At 36.3% G+C, this 14,813-nt stretch overlaps 1 protein-coding gene across 6 annotated transcripts in view; it reads right to left on the minus strand.

The window, feature by feature from the left end:
- THOC2 (THO complex subunit 2) overlaps positions 1 to 14,813 on the minus strand; it is a 47,857-nt gene that overhangs the window by 18,274 nt on the left and 14,770 nt on the right. For 4 of the 6 annotated variants that reach the window (XR_009419536.1, XR_009419537.1, XM_059483270.1 and 1 more), the window contains exons 10-23: positions 13,550 to 13,705; positions 10,494 to 10,666; positions 10,178 to 10,373; positions 8,961 to 9,002; positions 8,227 to 8,268; positions 7,113 to 7,243; positions 6,925 to 7,026; positions 5,629 to 5,713; positions 4,502 to 4,595; positions 3,985 to 4,065; positions 3,619 to 3,715; positions 1,791 to 1,908; positions 1,112 to 1,291; positions 355 to 519 (exon numbers count right to left, since the gene is read on the minus strand). Coding sequence is in view for 4 of the 6 variants with exons in the window: in XM_059483270.1 (XP_059339253.1) it covers positions 355 to 519; positions 1,112 to 1,291; positions 1,791 to 1,908; positions 3,619 to 3,715; positions 3,985 to 4,065; positions 4,502 to 4,595; positions 5,629 to 5,713; positions 6,925 to 7,026; positions 7,113 to 7,243; positions 8,227 to 8,268; positions 8,961 to 9,002; positions 10,178 to 10,373; positions 10,494 to 10,666; positions 13,550 to 13,705 (1,662 nt within the window). In the remaining 2 variants the exon portion in view is untranslated. The remainder of the gene's footprint in view (positions 1 to 354; positions 520 to 1,111; positions 1,292 to 1,790; positions 1,909 to 3,618; positions 3,716 to 3,984; positions 4,066 to 4,501; positions 4,596 to 5,628; positions 5,714 to 6,924; positions 7,027 to 7,112; positions 7,244 to 8,226; positions 8,269 to 8,960; positions 9,003 to 10,177; positions 10,374 to 10,493; positions 10,667 to 13,549; positions 13,706 to 14,813) is intronic. The other 2 variants (XM_059483272.1, XM_059483271.1) reach the window with 1 other exon arrangement.

Raw genomic sequence — 14,813 nt, forward strand, 5'->3', positions numbered from 1 at the left:
GCAGCTGCAACACTTTCCTCCACAGCAAAAATCCATCTAAAACACCTGCAGCATAACTTACACCTTTGAGGGAACAGGGAGGGAGAGAATTCCTACTGATAACCCAAGACATCCAAAGAAGTGAGTTCATCAGCTATGACTCCTTTCAGTTGTGTGAAAGTTGACATATGGGCCACATTTCCTAAGAAGACTAAGGACAACCTGTTCCAGCCCACAGCTTCTATTTCTAACTCTACTAAAAAAAACTTTGCAAGTTTTATTTAGCCAACAAACTTTATCTGGAACCTGCCACCTGTACTGGTAACAGGTAGCAAAGCAGCACTAGAAGCAGACAAATGGAAGAGTTGTACTCACTGAAATGTGGTGTGCATACATGGGTCTTGAGAGGAAAAATGCAGCATCATGGGGTGTGTGAAACTCATTACAGAGAACATCAATAGAAGGCACTCGCTTAATGTAATCCTCTGTGCTTAGATTGGATGCTAAAAACCCACCAAACTGTACCAGGGTATCATGGCACTACAAAGTAAAAAATACAAAAAGTTAGCAAACATTATTATTTTGTTCAACAATTAAGTTAGGGAGAGCTTCAAAGTCTGCCTTTTTTCCCTTTTTGTTTCTTGTTAAAATTGCTAACACCAAACAGTAGAGCAAAAAATTTCTCATTGGTGAAGAACAATAAAATAAAAAAATTCCACCTAGAAAAGCCAGCAGAACTCAAGAGCATTCTATTCTACCAGAATGGAATGCAATTAGTTCCTATTGCCTAAGGCAGCAACAGAATTATCTTTAAAAAAAAAGGAAGTTTCACTACCAAAGTAAGATTAGAAAAACACAATGGACACTTAAAAAATAAGAATTTAACTTTTTATGACAAAGGATGCTTTGCTCTTTTACTGAGAAGTCACTTGTAAATATAATACACTTTTAATACACCTATATATTTTAATAGAGCAATTCTGCAATTAGTTTTAAAAATCCTATGTACTTGTATTGTACTAGATTCTCATATATAATGTTGTTACTTATGTGCTGAATCCTCACATATTGTGCTGATACAGTAGAAGTTAACAGAAAGAAGGGGATCTCATAAATAGATGTTTTCACTTGCCTGATCATACAGTTTTCCCACCAGCTTCAGATGTTTTTCCCCTCCTTCTTGAAAGACAACACCATTTCTCTGCTGAGCCATAAGCAGGCACAGTGGGAGGGCAAGATCATGGTCCAATAATGCATCTTTTAATCTCTGAGATGATTTCTTTGTATTCCTGATTTGGCCAAAGTATCCACCCTGCAGAGGACAGAAAAAGTTACCCAAGCTGGAAATCAGTGCATCAGGAATGGAATTGTGTGAGCTGACTGCAGAAATACTGATGAATTAACAGCAATGGTTTCCTGTGCAGCAGTAAAACTCCCTGGGTCCTGTACTGCAATGTATGTATAGAAGAATCAGCAACAAACCAGTCTTGCCTGCTTTAATCACTTTTTGCTGCTCCCCCTGAGCAAGGCTGAGCCAGCAGGACTGCAGCACATCCAAGCTCAGTGGCTGCTGGAATTCACAGATCTGCCATGTAACACTCTCCTGAATATGAGACGCTGTGATGCACAAGAACTGAAGTTCACATCTACACTGCCTTGGCTGCCTGTCTCAAGGCCTCTAAACTCAAAAGGGGGCAGCTCTGATAAAGCACACACCTTTCTCAGCTGTGCTGCCAGAGTTCTTGAACCAGAGTCTTTAGAACCACCAAAAAAAAAAGCAGTAATTATTATTAAATTTAACACAAACACACCTCAGCTTTCAGCTGCTCTCCACCAGTCATGGCTTCCAACTGCTCCATGGTCATTTCTTCAGTAATTTCTATCCCTGCCATTTTCTGCACCACCTCTTTTAAAATAAGCAAATCAAAGCTGCAAAGAAAACAGGAAAGCGGAGTAAAAACAAGACAATTTGTTTAACAACCAGGAGCTATGACATTCAATATATATTACAAAGCAGCACCACAATGCATGTTAAACAACATTTTCATTCTATTTTCAAGAAGAAACTGGTATGCCAAGCACAAGGATTTCTTAATTGCAAGTAAAAAGCTAGTACTTAAAAGCAATGCAGTCATTCAACAGTTGGATTTGAAGACAGTAGGGAATGTGGTGCTATTAAGTATCAGCAGATTAATCAAAGTCTATTGCCTCTTTTTGTTGCTTTCCACGTCTCAAACTGTATCTACACAGTTATTTCATGAGTATTTTATATTTTGTGAAGGGTTTCTAGAATAGTACACAGCCTTAGAAATGCACTGGCAAAGTTAGTCTGGAGAGGTTACTTGGAAACATGGAAAACATCCTATTTATACTTGAAACACAGAATATATAAAACACTCCAATAATCACCCTGCCCAGAGACAAGGTTTCACTTCCTGCTCTGAACTCCATAAGGACAATGACTTTTACTCAACAGAAGTATAGTTAATTGTATCCCAATCACACAAAGCAGCAATGTTTTCCAGTTAACTTCAGAAATTTGTGTGACTAACTTAAAAAATCATTTACCCATGCCTTCCAAAACAAAGATTCATCTTTAAATAATTCATATGGCTTATATTTTTGTTTGCTGTTCCAACCATAAGTATGTTTCTGTGTAGGAACTGTGCAATATCAGCATAAGCTCCAATACCTGAATATTGCAGTCCTATGAAACTGGCCATACCAGTAAATCCATTTCATTTTATGATCCCAAGTACTACACTGACTTTTCTTCCCCAAAATACTTACAGTTGTGATTTTGAGGAAAGACAATAAACATTACTTACCCTTCCTCTGTAGCTCAATGTGATTGCCATCATCAGAACAAAATGTAGGGACAGAGGAGCATGTGAGACTGAATGTCTACATTGCAGGGAAGGGGAAAAAAACTACATTTCTCAAAATAACTACCCTAAAATAACATGCTGTGTTATCACCATTGGTAAGGTGCCTTTCAGTAACCATATGGGGATTCCTAATAGAAAAAGGCTGATACTCACCTATGTGATAAAATTAAAATCAAAAAAGTAAATGAAACAATAATACTAATGGATGACAATGGAAAAACAAGAGGAAAAGTCTAATTGGAAACCTTGTTTTGAGTTATGATTGACACTGTCACATGAAGAAGCAATTCAATTACCACTAAATAAACTGGATAAAGTATTTAAATAATATTAAAATGTTAAGAGCCATCCCTGCAGAGAAGACATTATGAGAAAAGAAAAACAAACTATAACAGTCACACTGCTTTATATAACGGACACTTATTTTTTAAATAATGTACAGTAATGTATATGATGAAATAACACACTGGAAGGTTTTTTCCCCTATCTGGTTAGGTGCTAATAAAACTTTTAAAATAAGTTAAAGATGAAAAATCACTGCTTCAAGAATGTCACAGCTATACAATTAGAGGAAAAGTAATGTACTAAAGAGTGTATCATTCTTTCTTTCTGCTATTTAACCTTCCCAGTGCTCTGAATGGAGTTTGTCACTACTAGAGCAACAACTACACTGAGTGCCTGTGTATCAGCAAACACCTAAATAACACTTCATAGAAACTGAGTTTATAAGGATCCATTGTGCAATACTTGCCTTTTGCCAGCTTTCAGCTGGTTGGCTACATACTGCAGGAGGCCTGCCAGTTCAATTGGGTATTTTCGGAAAACGGCACCACAAAAACTTGCCAGACCTGAGGCAAAGAGAAACAGCTATGACTGCACCTGCTTATTAAACAAACATTAACCAACTGCATATGGCATCTTAGCAATACATGCATTTCTGGAACACAAAAGGGAAAAAAATTCCTATTGATTAAACTTGACAGCTCTCCATTTTGCTTAAAATATTAGCCAGTAGGTGCAAGCGAAATATTGATCATAATGATCAATGGTTGAATAGATCATGGGGGAGGTGAAATATTTTAAACATTATTGTAATAAATAAAACAAAAATACTAACTCTGCAGCCAGCTTGAGATTGTAGTGTCATCATGCTTCATTCTCTCCTTCTCAGGGTTTGCCAATGCTTCAATGATACAATCTTTAGTGGAGTTAAAGAGAATATTCTTCCTTAACTTACAAACACAAAAGTTACAGGGACTTGGTTTTCTGGCTTTTGTAATATATGAATACAATATTTAAGTACAGCAATCATTAACATAACTATGGTTTGAAAAAATAAAACCATGAAATAGTAACCTAAAAGCAGAATTTACCTCACTATTTACAAGATCACTATGTCTTCAAGATTGAAAGTAGGAAAAACAAAGAAGAATTTTCATAATGTGAAAGAATAATAGAGAGAGTTCCATAATCCACTACAAGTGCAAAGGTATTTGTAAACTTCACTGAAATTTCCAGCAAAAAGCAGCAAGAAGAGAAAATAGAGGCAATATTTACTCACAGATAACATATTCAATCTGGCTACAACTGCAGCTTTATCAATAAGTGATGCAGTAATTTAAATCAAAGGATACATGCCAAGACATCATAGTTCAGGGAAGTGAGGTATTTCAGCGAATCAACAACCGGAGTTATCAAGTTATCATATTTTTGTATTTGTGATAAAATCTGCAAGTTACAACAGACATTGAACTGAACAGGGACAGTATTCCTTATCTTTCACACAATAAAAGCAATTAACAATACTTGTCTATAAAACCTACAGAAAACATGCTTAAAATTAATTTTTTCAAAGGTCCTAAACAACTGTCAAAGTAAATAGGCAAGCTCATTAACCTAGCTAGTACCTTAAGGATACCAGTGAAACATGTCTCTAACATGTAAAAACAATTCCTTATCATTTCTCTTTCCAATTATCAGCAAATAAAATAACAAAAACATTTTTTCCTAATATTCCTTAAGAATGCTAAACCTTAGCAGCAAGATTTCCTGCTGCTACATACAGTAATAAAAGACTATTAAAAAAAAACCCCAACACCATGAAGCTAGGTCATGAAAGACTACAAGTAAACTGCATCAATCAAGTTCTAGGATGTTCTCCTTGGTACATGACACAGATGTGTGTACACTGCAGCAGTAATTTCTTCAAGTACAATCTAAAAACAGGTTAATCCATACTCTTAGGTCACATTTGTGAATAAGGTGGAGGCCCATCAACACATTTCTACACCTCTCCAGCACTCTGTAGCACTAAGCAATCTTAAAAATCCTTCCCAACTTCATAAGTGTATTTCAGACTTTAAGTTTTATTTCAGGCTTTACTTCAGGCTTTAAGTTTTCCTCTAAATGGAAGAATCTGATCTTTCTCCACCCCACTCACAGACAGCTGTCAGAGCAACTTAACCTGATTTTGCATTCTGCATAATGTGATCAGCAATCCCTGTACCTGAGAACCACCTCTGCTATCTCAAATTAATTTTTTTCTGCAGTTGGTTATTCAAGAAATGTTTCCACATTTAATATGTCACTAAGTATTACTAAGTCATATTTAGTATGTTACTATGTGCACTATTAAAAACTACTAAGTTTTAAAATTTGCATCAAAAGTAAAAAATAATGAAATTAGAACTGCAGGCCCCTTTCTGAGCTTCAATTATCTGTTGACAAGATGAAATAGCATTAAATACATGTAGCTACGTACATAATCAAATAAAATTGTAGGATTGCTGTGGCTGAGCTTCCCAATTTGTCTTCCAGAGGGTTTCACATTTTCCTTAGTTAAACGCCTGTAAAAGAGGACATAGTTTATTACAAAAGATAAGCTAGAAAAATATTAAAACAACAGGTCAGTTTCAGTGAAGAAACATCTTTGTAAGTCTCAGAAACTAAATTCTTGCTAGCAAATGTGTTTTCAAGACACCTCAGAATAGAAATGCTAATCTGTTGAGAACTGGAAATAGAGACATCCTCCAAGATGCAGACAGTACAACCAGTCCAGCTGTCCCTCTGTTACTATGGACCATATTCTAGCTTCAACTTCCAACATTTTGCTTTCCGAAGTTGTCAGTGAAACCTGTAGCATATACACCAAACTACCATGTGATGCTGTTAGTTGTTCCTGGAAATTTAACTTAGCCACAGATCATTTTTTGTTGCATTCAGTACATTGAAAAACAATATTTATTTATATGTGTTACAGCTCCACAGCATTTCCTACTGAAGATCTGAGCTCAACCTGAAAGCTGAAGTTGACAGTAAATTACACAGACAGCTGTTGACCTTCAACAGCTGACAGCACTGTGGTTCACCTGCACAACTGAAATCCATTGTACAGAGAAGGGGGGAAAGTTTATGGTGTATGCAGCAAGTCAGTAGGGAATCAAAACAGCTGTTCCCAGCTTTCACAGCTCTGAGTGCAGAGACTTTTATCCAGAAACAATTACTGTCTTGCCTATATGGAAGGCTTCTGATTATCCACATTTTAACACTACACCATCTGCTTTTGGCAAATGGAGAACCTAATTCACTTGACAACGACATCAAATGTGAGGTAAATCTGGAATTGCTGTGAGCCCACTTGAGGGTGAGAATAAATCATTCTGTTCACCTCACTGCCATACATTCAAATTTACAGAGAACATGACAATTCTTGAGACTCTGGAGGAGAGTCTCCACACCTAGAGGAAATATGTAGTACTTGTACATTTCATAAGCAAAGCAATTGATCAAAAACTTTACCCATGGAAAAGGTTTTAAGTCATTTCATGGGACATTTTTCAGAGATTATATACCCTTATTGGCGACAAATTTGTCTGTATTCTTGCTTATTTGATGGTTTTTAACCACAATACATTAAATGCTTGATGAACAAGAACTATTTGGGAAATTACTAAGTCATTAGACAGAGAATGTATTTGTCAAGCCTTTTTTTCTCCAGCTGGTGATATGCAATAGACTGTACTACAGTTTATAATTATTTATGGAATTGACTACTTACTTCATGATGTATTTGGCTCTATCTATGGTTTGGGCTTTAACTTTCACAAGCAGTGGGTGACTGTTGTACGTTTCATTCTTCCACTGCCCATAGAGGCGGTACCTGGAAATGTTTCACAGGACAAGGAATTTCAGAACGGACAACTCAGCAGCACATTCCAAAGGATGGAAACAAATCATTCCACTCACCGGTACTGGTATGGAAAGGTTTTGAACATTCCCCATAATTCCTCAGACATGCATGCATTGCAGTCCATCAAGGAAAGAGATGGAAGCAAGACTTGATCAGTAATGCTCAACAAACAGCTGAACAGTGTTTCCTGGGATAAAAACAAAAGGAAGTATCAGGACGTGCCTCAAAAGCAGTGTTATACATGCAGTGTGCAGATGCACAAATGGAAAATTTGATTAAAAAAAAAATACACTACAAGATTAAGATTTCCAGAACAAAAATCTAAATAGTATCTAGCAATAACTCCCATCATAAATCATTCAGTAAATAATTTACTGTCAATATTTTATCTGCCTATATAAGATACTAGAACAAAGCTGCTGAAATCATCAGCAGGTTGCATTCATTTTCGAATCAAATGTACCATTAAAAAAAAATATTGTATGGACTTGCATGAAGTGCAACGCAGGAAAAAATTCATTTTGGCAACAGCTTTCAATGTATTGAGGTATTCTCCACCTTCACTTCAATTTTCAAAATTTCAGATAAAAGCCCAAAGGCGTTATACATGTTCACAAGACATATTTCCAATTTCCATTTTTTCAGTATCCTACCACCCTCAACCTTTATTAAACAGTCCTCTTTTCTGCTGAGCTATTTTAGAATAACTATAGCAGCAGTGAAAAACAACCAAAACAAAACACAAAACCCAGAAGGGATTTTCTTTGCAATGATTTGGGAAATCAGGATAAGTGAGAAAGAGGAACAAGTAACAATGAAAACTGCAGAAACTTCATACTGAAAACCAACTTACTGATTAAAAAAACCCAAATTCTTGTTTTTGCAAGTTGGATTTCTACTGAACACCTACAATTTCATTGTGAACAATCTTGATAATAAATTCAAAAATTCTGAAGTAAATAAATTAAGCAATTAAAGAAAAAAATCATTGTACCAATAAAGTCCTCTCTTACTTCCAATTTGTCTTCTCTATGCTTTTCCCCACCACAAAGTGTATTTATAGAATAAATAGCTGGAGGATTTCCAGCTGATTCCAAGTAAATAAGAAGTAAAATGCACATTTGGTCACCGCTACAATCTTGCATAAAAACACCTTCCTCCAAAACTCACCATTTTCTCTTTATCTTCCTGTTTGCTTCCATCTGACTGAAACTATAACAAAGACAACCATGTTAATTGTAGCAGAGTTAATGTAACAGAGTTTCAGAAAAGAGCTATCTCAGCAAAAGCATAAACCTGAAGAGCCAAGCATCTCTTAAATGTTTAAACTGCCATATCTGCCAGCATTAAAGTATTTTTAAATAGAAATTCAAATGCACGGATGAAACACTTTCCTTACTTATAGAGGGGCTTTGTACAATTTTGTCCAAAAAGAAATAACAGCTAGAGCTACAAGGAAACTTGCTATTACATGTGAAACTTGCTATTACATGTGAAATTTCTTACTGGAGACGAAAAAAATTGCCTAAGCATTCACCTTCTACCTAAAAAAATCTGAGGATTTCCAATGCAGTTACCAACAGCCATAGATTATCTCCCCATCTTCCTCTCTAACACCCTCTTAAGCCTTTGTTATTAAATTACTTTTTCCCTCTGCTTGCTCCACTCACCATGAAAAGCATATTAAGCTATCACACCAGTAAGTGCACAATTATTTTAAAGGTACACTTTAGCATGAAAGCTGCAGTGCAGTGTTAGTAGTCTAACTTTTTAACTACTATATGGGTTAACTTAGAGTCAAATTACCTTCAGTTACAAGTATTTCTACTGTGTGTTAAATGTAATTTCACAACTAGAACATGCTGATGGCAACAATGCATTAAAAATAACTTTCCCTATGTTACCTTAACCACTCTGTCACTGACGAATTTCTTCACAGTTCCAACCTAGAGCAAATAGCTAAAATGTTGCTCATTCTTGTCAGAAATACATTAAATTGTCATAAGAATATTTACAGTAAACCTGCACAAGAGATTCCTATAACCATGTAATCTGCATTCCAGTGTACATATCCTCAGAATCAGGGCTTTCTCACAAACCTTCAATATTTCAATTACAAAGTAGTCATAACAGTCTGCTGACAGCAATAAAATGCATTAGTACCTTAAAATTATAATTTCCCACTTAGCTATTTTGCACTGACAGCGCAGTTATCACTGAGGTGATATCAGTCTTCTCACTGGCCAGCAAGAAATGAGCATGCTACGAAATCAGAGTATTTACTACTGGGAAATCTTACCATTCTGGATGGGAGGATGCCAAGAAATTATACAGAAATATGGAAGCAGGGAAATAGTTGAAGGTTCTCTGATTTTATTACAAAGACTGCATGGGAACCAAAGTTATTGTAGGTCTCTAACCCTATCACAGCATCTTGGAACTTAACAAGAATAAATTCTCTAGACAAAATCTGCTATTTTGAACAAAATAGACACACATGGTCAAAAGACAGTAACCCATCTCAAGAGACCAGTTAATTTCTGAAGTTGGCAACTTGAAATGATTTCCACATCAAACTCATCCTTAGTAGCATCTAAAGATTTGTCACTGACACAAGATCAATACCAGCAGCATTTTAACTAGGCAGAACAGGGGGAAAAAAAAGTAAAAGGATGCGACATCCCCTGTTTCCCAAGTAACCTAACAGCTGGAACAGAAAGCTGAAATTACTTGTACTGCGCATGTATTAGGTTATCAATCCTTGCTGATTACATTGTTGCTCTAATAATGTAGAACAACTTCCAGACATCAGTACCATATGTCTGTTGGGTTTTTTAATTATACACACACAGATAATACTTTAAAATATTAATACCATAATAGGAAATTAGATATCACTAAATATCAGTGGTTACAAATCTAAAGTGCCTTAAGTTGCTCATAAAGATGTTTATAGATCATACAATTGATCAAAAATTAAAGCAAGATTCTCCAAGTTTGTCCTTAGTCAAGACCTTCTGTTTTAGCATTTGAATATCACACAATTGGCAAGACAAGCATTTTTTGACATCAGAGTAATTGGTACTTTTCATGTTTTGACCAGCTGTTGAGTCATACCAACCTCTTTCATAAATGCTTTTCCAAGGCGCACTACTTTTGCGAATAAAATGGGATCGTGGGACAGATGAGGACCAAGGTAACAAAGCATGTTGAACACTTCCTTTCTCAATTCCTCAAAGCTCTCTGCTTGTTTTGGTGCTCTCTTGTTTGGCAAAGAGGAAATTGGTGACCCTTTAGCTCCTTTAGGTACACCAACTCTGAAAAATAAAATGTGCAGCATTTCACATGAAATAGAAAACTTTAGAAATGTATTTATAATTAGACTGTAAAGAAATGGTTTTCCCCTGTGCAGCAGCAGCATTGTGGCTGTCCCCTACCTGCGGTACAGAGGCTCAATGGTGACGTGGACGAGCTGGCAAAGCGCGATGGCGATCGGCTTGTGCGAAGTGGAGTAAAATGGAGGCATCTGGTCCATAATGCTTTGGGCATGGTGCCAATCACCAATTTTTAATAAGGCTTCCAATAAGCCAAGTTTTTGATTATCAGGAGGCTGCAAGATAAAGAAAAAGTGTGTTCATAAAGTCTCCTTAATACTTCTCCTTAAGCAGCTGCAATCCACAGCTACAGAAAAAAGCCTTGTATATCAACCGTGTAATAAAAACATATGCAAAATAAAATTTAGCTAGACATTTAGACAGTAAGAAAACCTCAAAAGAAATTATAAACCAATCCATGTAGAATTTAACATCTAGATCAAAGAAGTTAAAAATAAAACAGAAATTCATAAAGTTGTCTGATGTATGTCTGATCACGTATTTTTTCAAATTGTCACAATCTACTGCAGCTTATTTCCTTACAAGACATTTTAAGAACAATGCAAGCACTTGAGAATCCTTTATGCTGTGTTTTTCTGAGTTTATAAGCACAAACTTCTCTTGCAAAAGCAGATTAGAATAAAAAAAAAAGCTAAGCCACACTCAAACCCTTTCTCCATCCTAGTGTGCCTGTACAATAAGTTTCACATTAGCACCTATTCTAGGAGACTCTTGAGTACAAGTCTACACAAAGTTTTGCCAAAATTTCCTTTGCAATACAGGCATAAGAGGAAACAAGACTCTAAAATTAAGGTCGTGCCTTGAAGCCCTTTTTCAGGGGCATGGTATTGATAGATTTTGTTATAAATTGGTTTTCCCTGGCCCCCAAGGTAAAAGTCTATTCCTAAGTGACGAATAGTAAGGAAAACTAGCTGTAAGTAACTACAAGCCCAAGATGATGTTTACACCCAGGGAAGGAAGATTACAAGTCTAGGACAAAATGTTTTTATTATTTTAAAGCAAAATATAATTTTATTTAAACCACACAAACAGAAAAGGCAGACTGACAAGAACAATAATTACTTAGAAAACAGACACTCCTTTGCTATTACAGTTTGCATGGTTTTAGTGGGGTTTTTCTCCCTTTTAAAACTTTAACAATGGCAAATATTTTTCTGATAGTTTTGAAAATAGAAAACAGCACAGCACATGGTAAAATGTACAGCAAAACCAAGTCAGGTCTCTAATCGTGCTCAACTTATGGAGCTCACACACTGCTTGACTTTTGGGTAAGCATGTTCTGACATGAGCTCTCCAAAAGCCAAGACATGTCTGGCACAGAGGGGTCAGTCTGGAACTGCTGTCAAACCCATTCCTGCTGCCCACACTCTGACCTGTCTGCATGTCCTATCACACAGTTATGGCAAATGTACCTTAAAAGGCAAAAGCAGGCAGCACATTTGTCAAGACTAAATTATTCATATTAAAGTCATTAGATGATAATGAATTTTAACCACACAGAATAAGCACGTTGTGGATCTAAAAAAGTCAGGTCAATACTTTTTAAACACTGCTTTCCTTAAGCAGGCACTTATTCCATGATACTGTATCAAAAATAAACATTAAATGATGTGCTGGATACGTTGTGCCTAAACTTAGGCTGACAACACCTTTCACATGTAGTTACTCCCCTAACTGCCATGAAGGGCACAGCTAAGCACATACAAAAATACTTTTAACACAGAAACAAGTTTTTAAAGAAACAGCATGCATTGCATAACAATGTGTGCAGTCACAGAAATTGCTTTCTGTTAAGTACAGTGCTCAATTTTCCCATCACACAGGCACAGACTTTGTCATTTTAATCCTTCAGAAAAATGCTACAGTTTCTGCTAAAGCTTAAAATTCCCTAGTTCTTAATTCTAAAGCTTAGTCATGAAAGCTGTCTCAACTCCTCTGACATTACTTGCAATGCAATTCCTCTGACATTACTTGCTATACTCCCATGTCCCATCAAGAGTTTACTTTTCCATCAGAAGAGGGTGACAAGCACACTTCAGAAAATTCTGGGCAGCCCCCTCTGACAGCAGACAAGGTGGGCCAAAGCAATGTGGTGTAAGCAAAAGGGAGGGGATCAGAAATTTCACGTGAGTGAAAGAAATTGGCAGCAGCTGAGAGTCAGAGGGCAACAACTGTATCAGGGGCCTGAGGGAAGAAAATGGAATCAGATTTTTCAAGCCAGGACAGAAAAATGAAAGGAGAAAGGAAGGTCAGAGATTACCAGAATCAAGGTGGTGTAGAAGAAGTAGGAATAGGTAGACAAACCAGACTGATAAGGAATACAGCAGGATACAGAAATTCAAGAACAGAAACCACTAAGACTGATGGATCGCTCCCCTCACTCCAGCATGCAACTTAAAAATGCATATGTCAAGCATTTATTTTTCTTTTTTATGTTTTAAAAAAGGTATTTAAGAAGCATTTAAGTACTCAAATGAAGATGATAACAGAATAGGCTCTAAGAGATCAAATAACTTTGTTTCTTAAATAAGGCTTGGACCCACTAAATCAAATTAGGCCTACGGCAACATAAATCTGACTTAGTAGGAACTTAAATGAAGAGTTATATTTACACACATGGAGATATAGGCTTAAAAGAAAGCACAGTGAGCAGTTACAAGTAGAAATCCTGTTATAAGCTTTTTCTACAATGCAGGATAATTATACCAACATTCCTTAGTCTGGCAATTTTTTATGTCCCAATTCTTGATTGAGAGAACTAAGGTCCTTATTTTTATGAAATCAACTAGGATTATACTATCACAAATCCTAAAAGTGCAGTTGTTAAAGGCTGTGAAGTGAATAAATGCTGGGGCATACTTAGTGGAGCCAATACAACAAAAAGAGAAGCAAGAAATCAATTAGCCATAGAACCAAGAATATCTTATGTACAGAAATCCATCATGCATTTTTGCACATTCAATATAACAGAAGTGTGGCTGGAAGACTAATACAAGCCATCCAAGAAGCATGTAACTGCTTTTTAAACAAATATGTTTCTAAAACAATTGTTTAATGTAATTCAAATAATGTTACTGAAAAGAAAGCTACTCAGTCACCTTTTCTGTTTTCTCCTCCTCTTTTTCCTTTTCTTTCTCTTTTTCCTCAGTCTTTTCAGATGATAAGACAACCATGGTAAGTTTTCTGACAATTTGTTTAGCTTCCACTATCTCTCGCTTGTGTTCCTCAATGATGGCATTATCCCCTGGTAGAAGCTGTAAAAAACAGAACATTATGTGTGAAAATTGAAGTGACCAACTCCTATAATGGATCACCTGAGCCTGGAGAAGAACTTTGGCCTTTCTTGTTACTAATCTGACAGTGCTTCAGGGCACCAGCTTCTTTTCCTTGCTGCCATCATCCCAAACTGGGAATTACACTAATAGCTGACCATCCTGAAATCAAGGACTCATGAGAAATAATACCACTCCACTGCTTCACAACCATCTGTGACCCCCTTGCCCTCCAGTTTACCATCCAACTTTATGGTGACAATTACACACATAATTCATGATAACATTAACACAACTCAGTGCCTTTAATCCAAGTGAATATTCAAAATATTGCTCATCTAAAGAAAAATTTAATCACCAAGGAAAACAAGGTAACCTACTTAGCAACACACTCTCATTACACTCTCATTTATTTTAAAGAAATAACATTCAAAGTGTACCTATTTTTTCATTTATGAGCAATGTGGATTAAACACATGTTATATATGTTCTTTAAAAACCATCTTAAATAAAGTACCTAGTATGTAAAAAACCTCAGCACAGTCTTGTACTAAAGAATAATCAGGGTGAGGAATATAAACCTAAACTCAGTGATCAAAAGGTCAAGTTGTGAGACAAAGGAAAAACTCCTTTTCTGACAAAGCCAAACTTCAATTTAGCTCCTGAAACCAAGATGACACTTTCCCTGCAAGTAAGTAATCAACTTACTGCAGAGTCACGACCTCTTCGATGCACTCATCTCTTCTTCTAATGGTTTTAACCAAAGATTTTTATTGGTTTTTCTTTGCTCAAACTGATCATTGAAGGAGGAAAGAACTCCTGCATTTCACAGAAATAAGCTTCACCAAGAAGCAGCTAGTGTGGAATTTCAATGGATAAATTGTATCTTTAGGATGCCATGCATTCTGTATGGCTGTGTGCATACACACTAACTGAGAACAGTTTTTACAGGCTTGGAAGGGCAGGGAGGGCAGAGGTGGGGAGAACATTCTAAATGAGAGTGATAATCCCAGCAGTGCTCTCCTATGGGAGCCATACAATGAACACCCCTCCAGACTCAACATCTACATGCTATTCAATAGAAACTTTC

Source organism: Ammospiza nelsoni, chromosome 15, assembly GCF_027579445.1.
Source record: "Ammospiza nelsoni isolate bAmmNel1 chromosome 15, bAmmNel1.pri, whole genome shotgun sequence".
Classification (NCBI taxonomy): Eukaryota; Metazoa; Chordata; class Aves; order Passeriformes; family Passerellidae; genus Ammospiza; species Ammospiza nelsoni.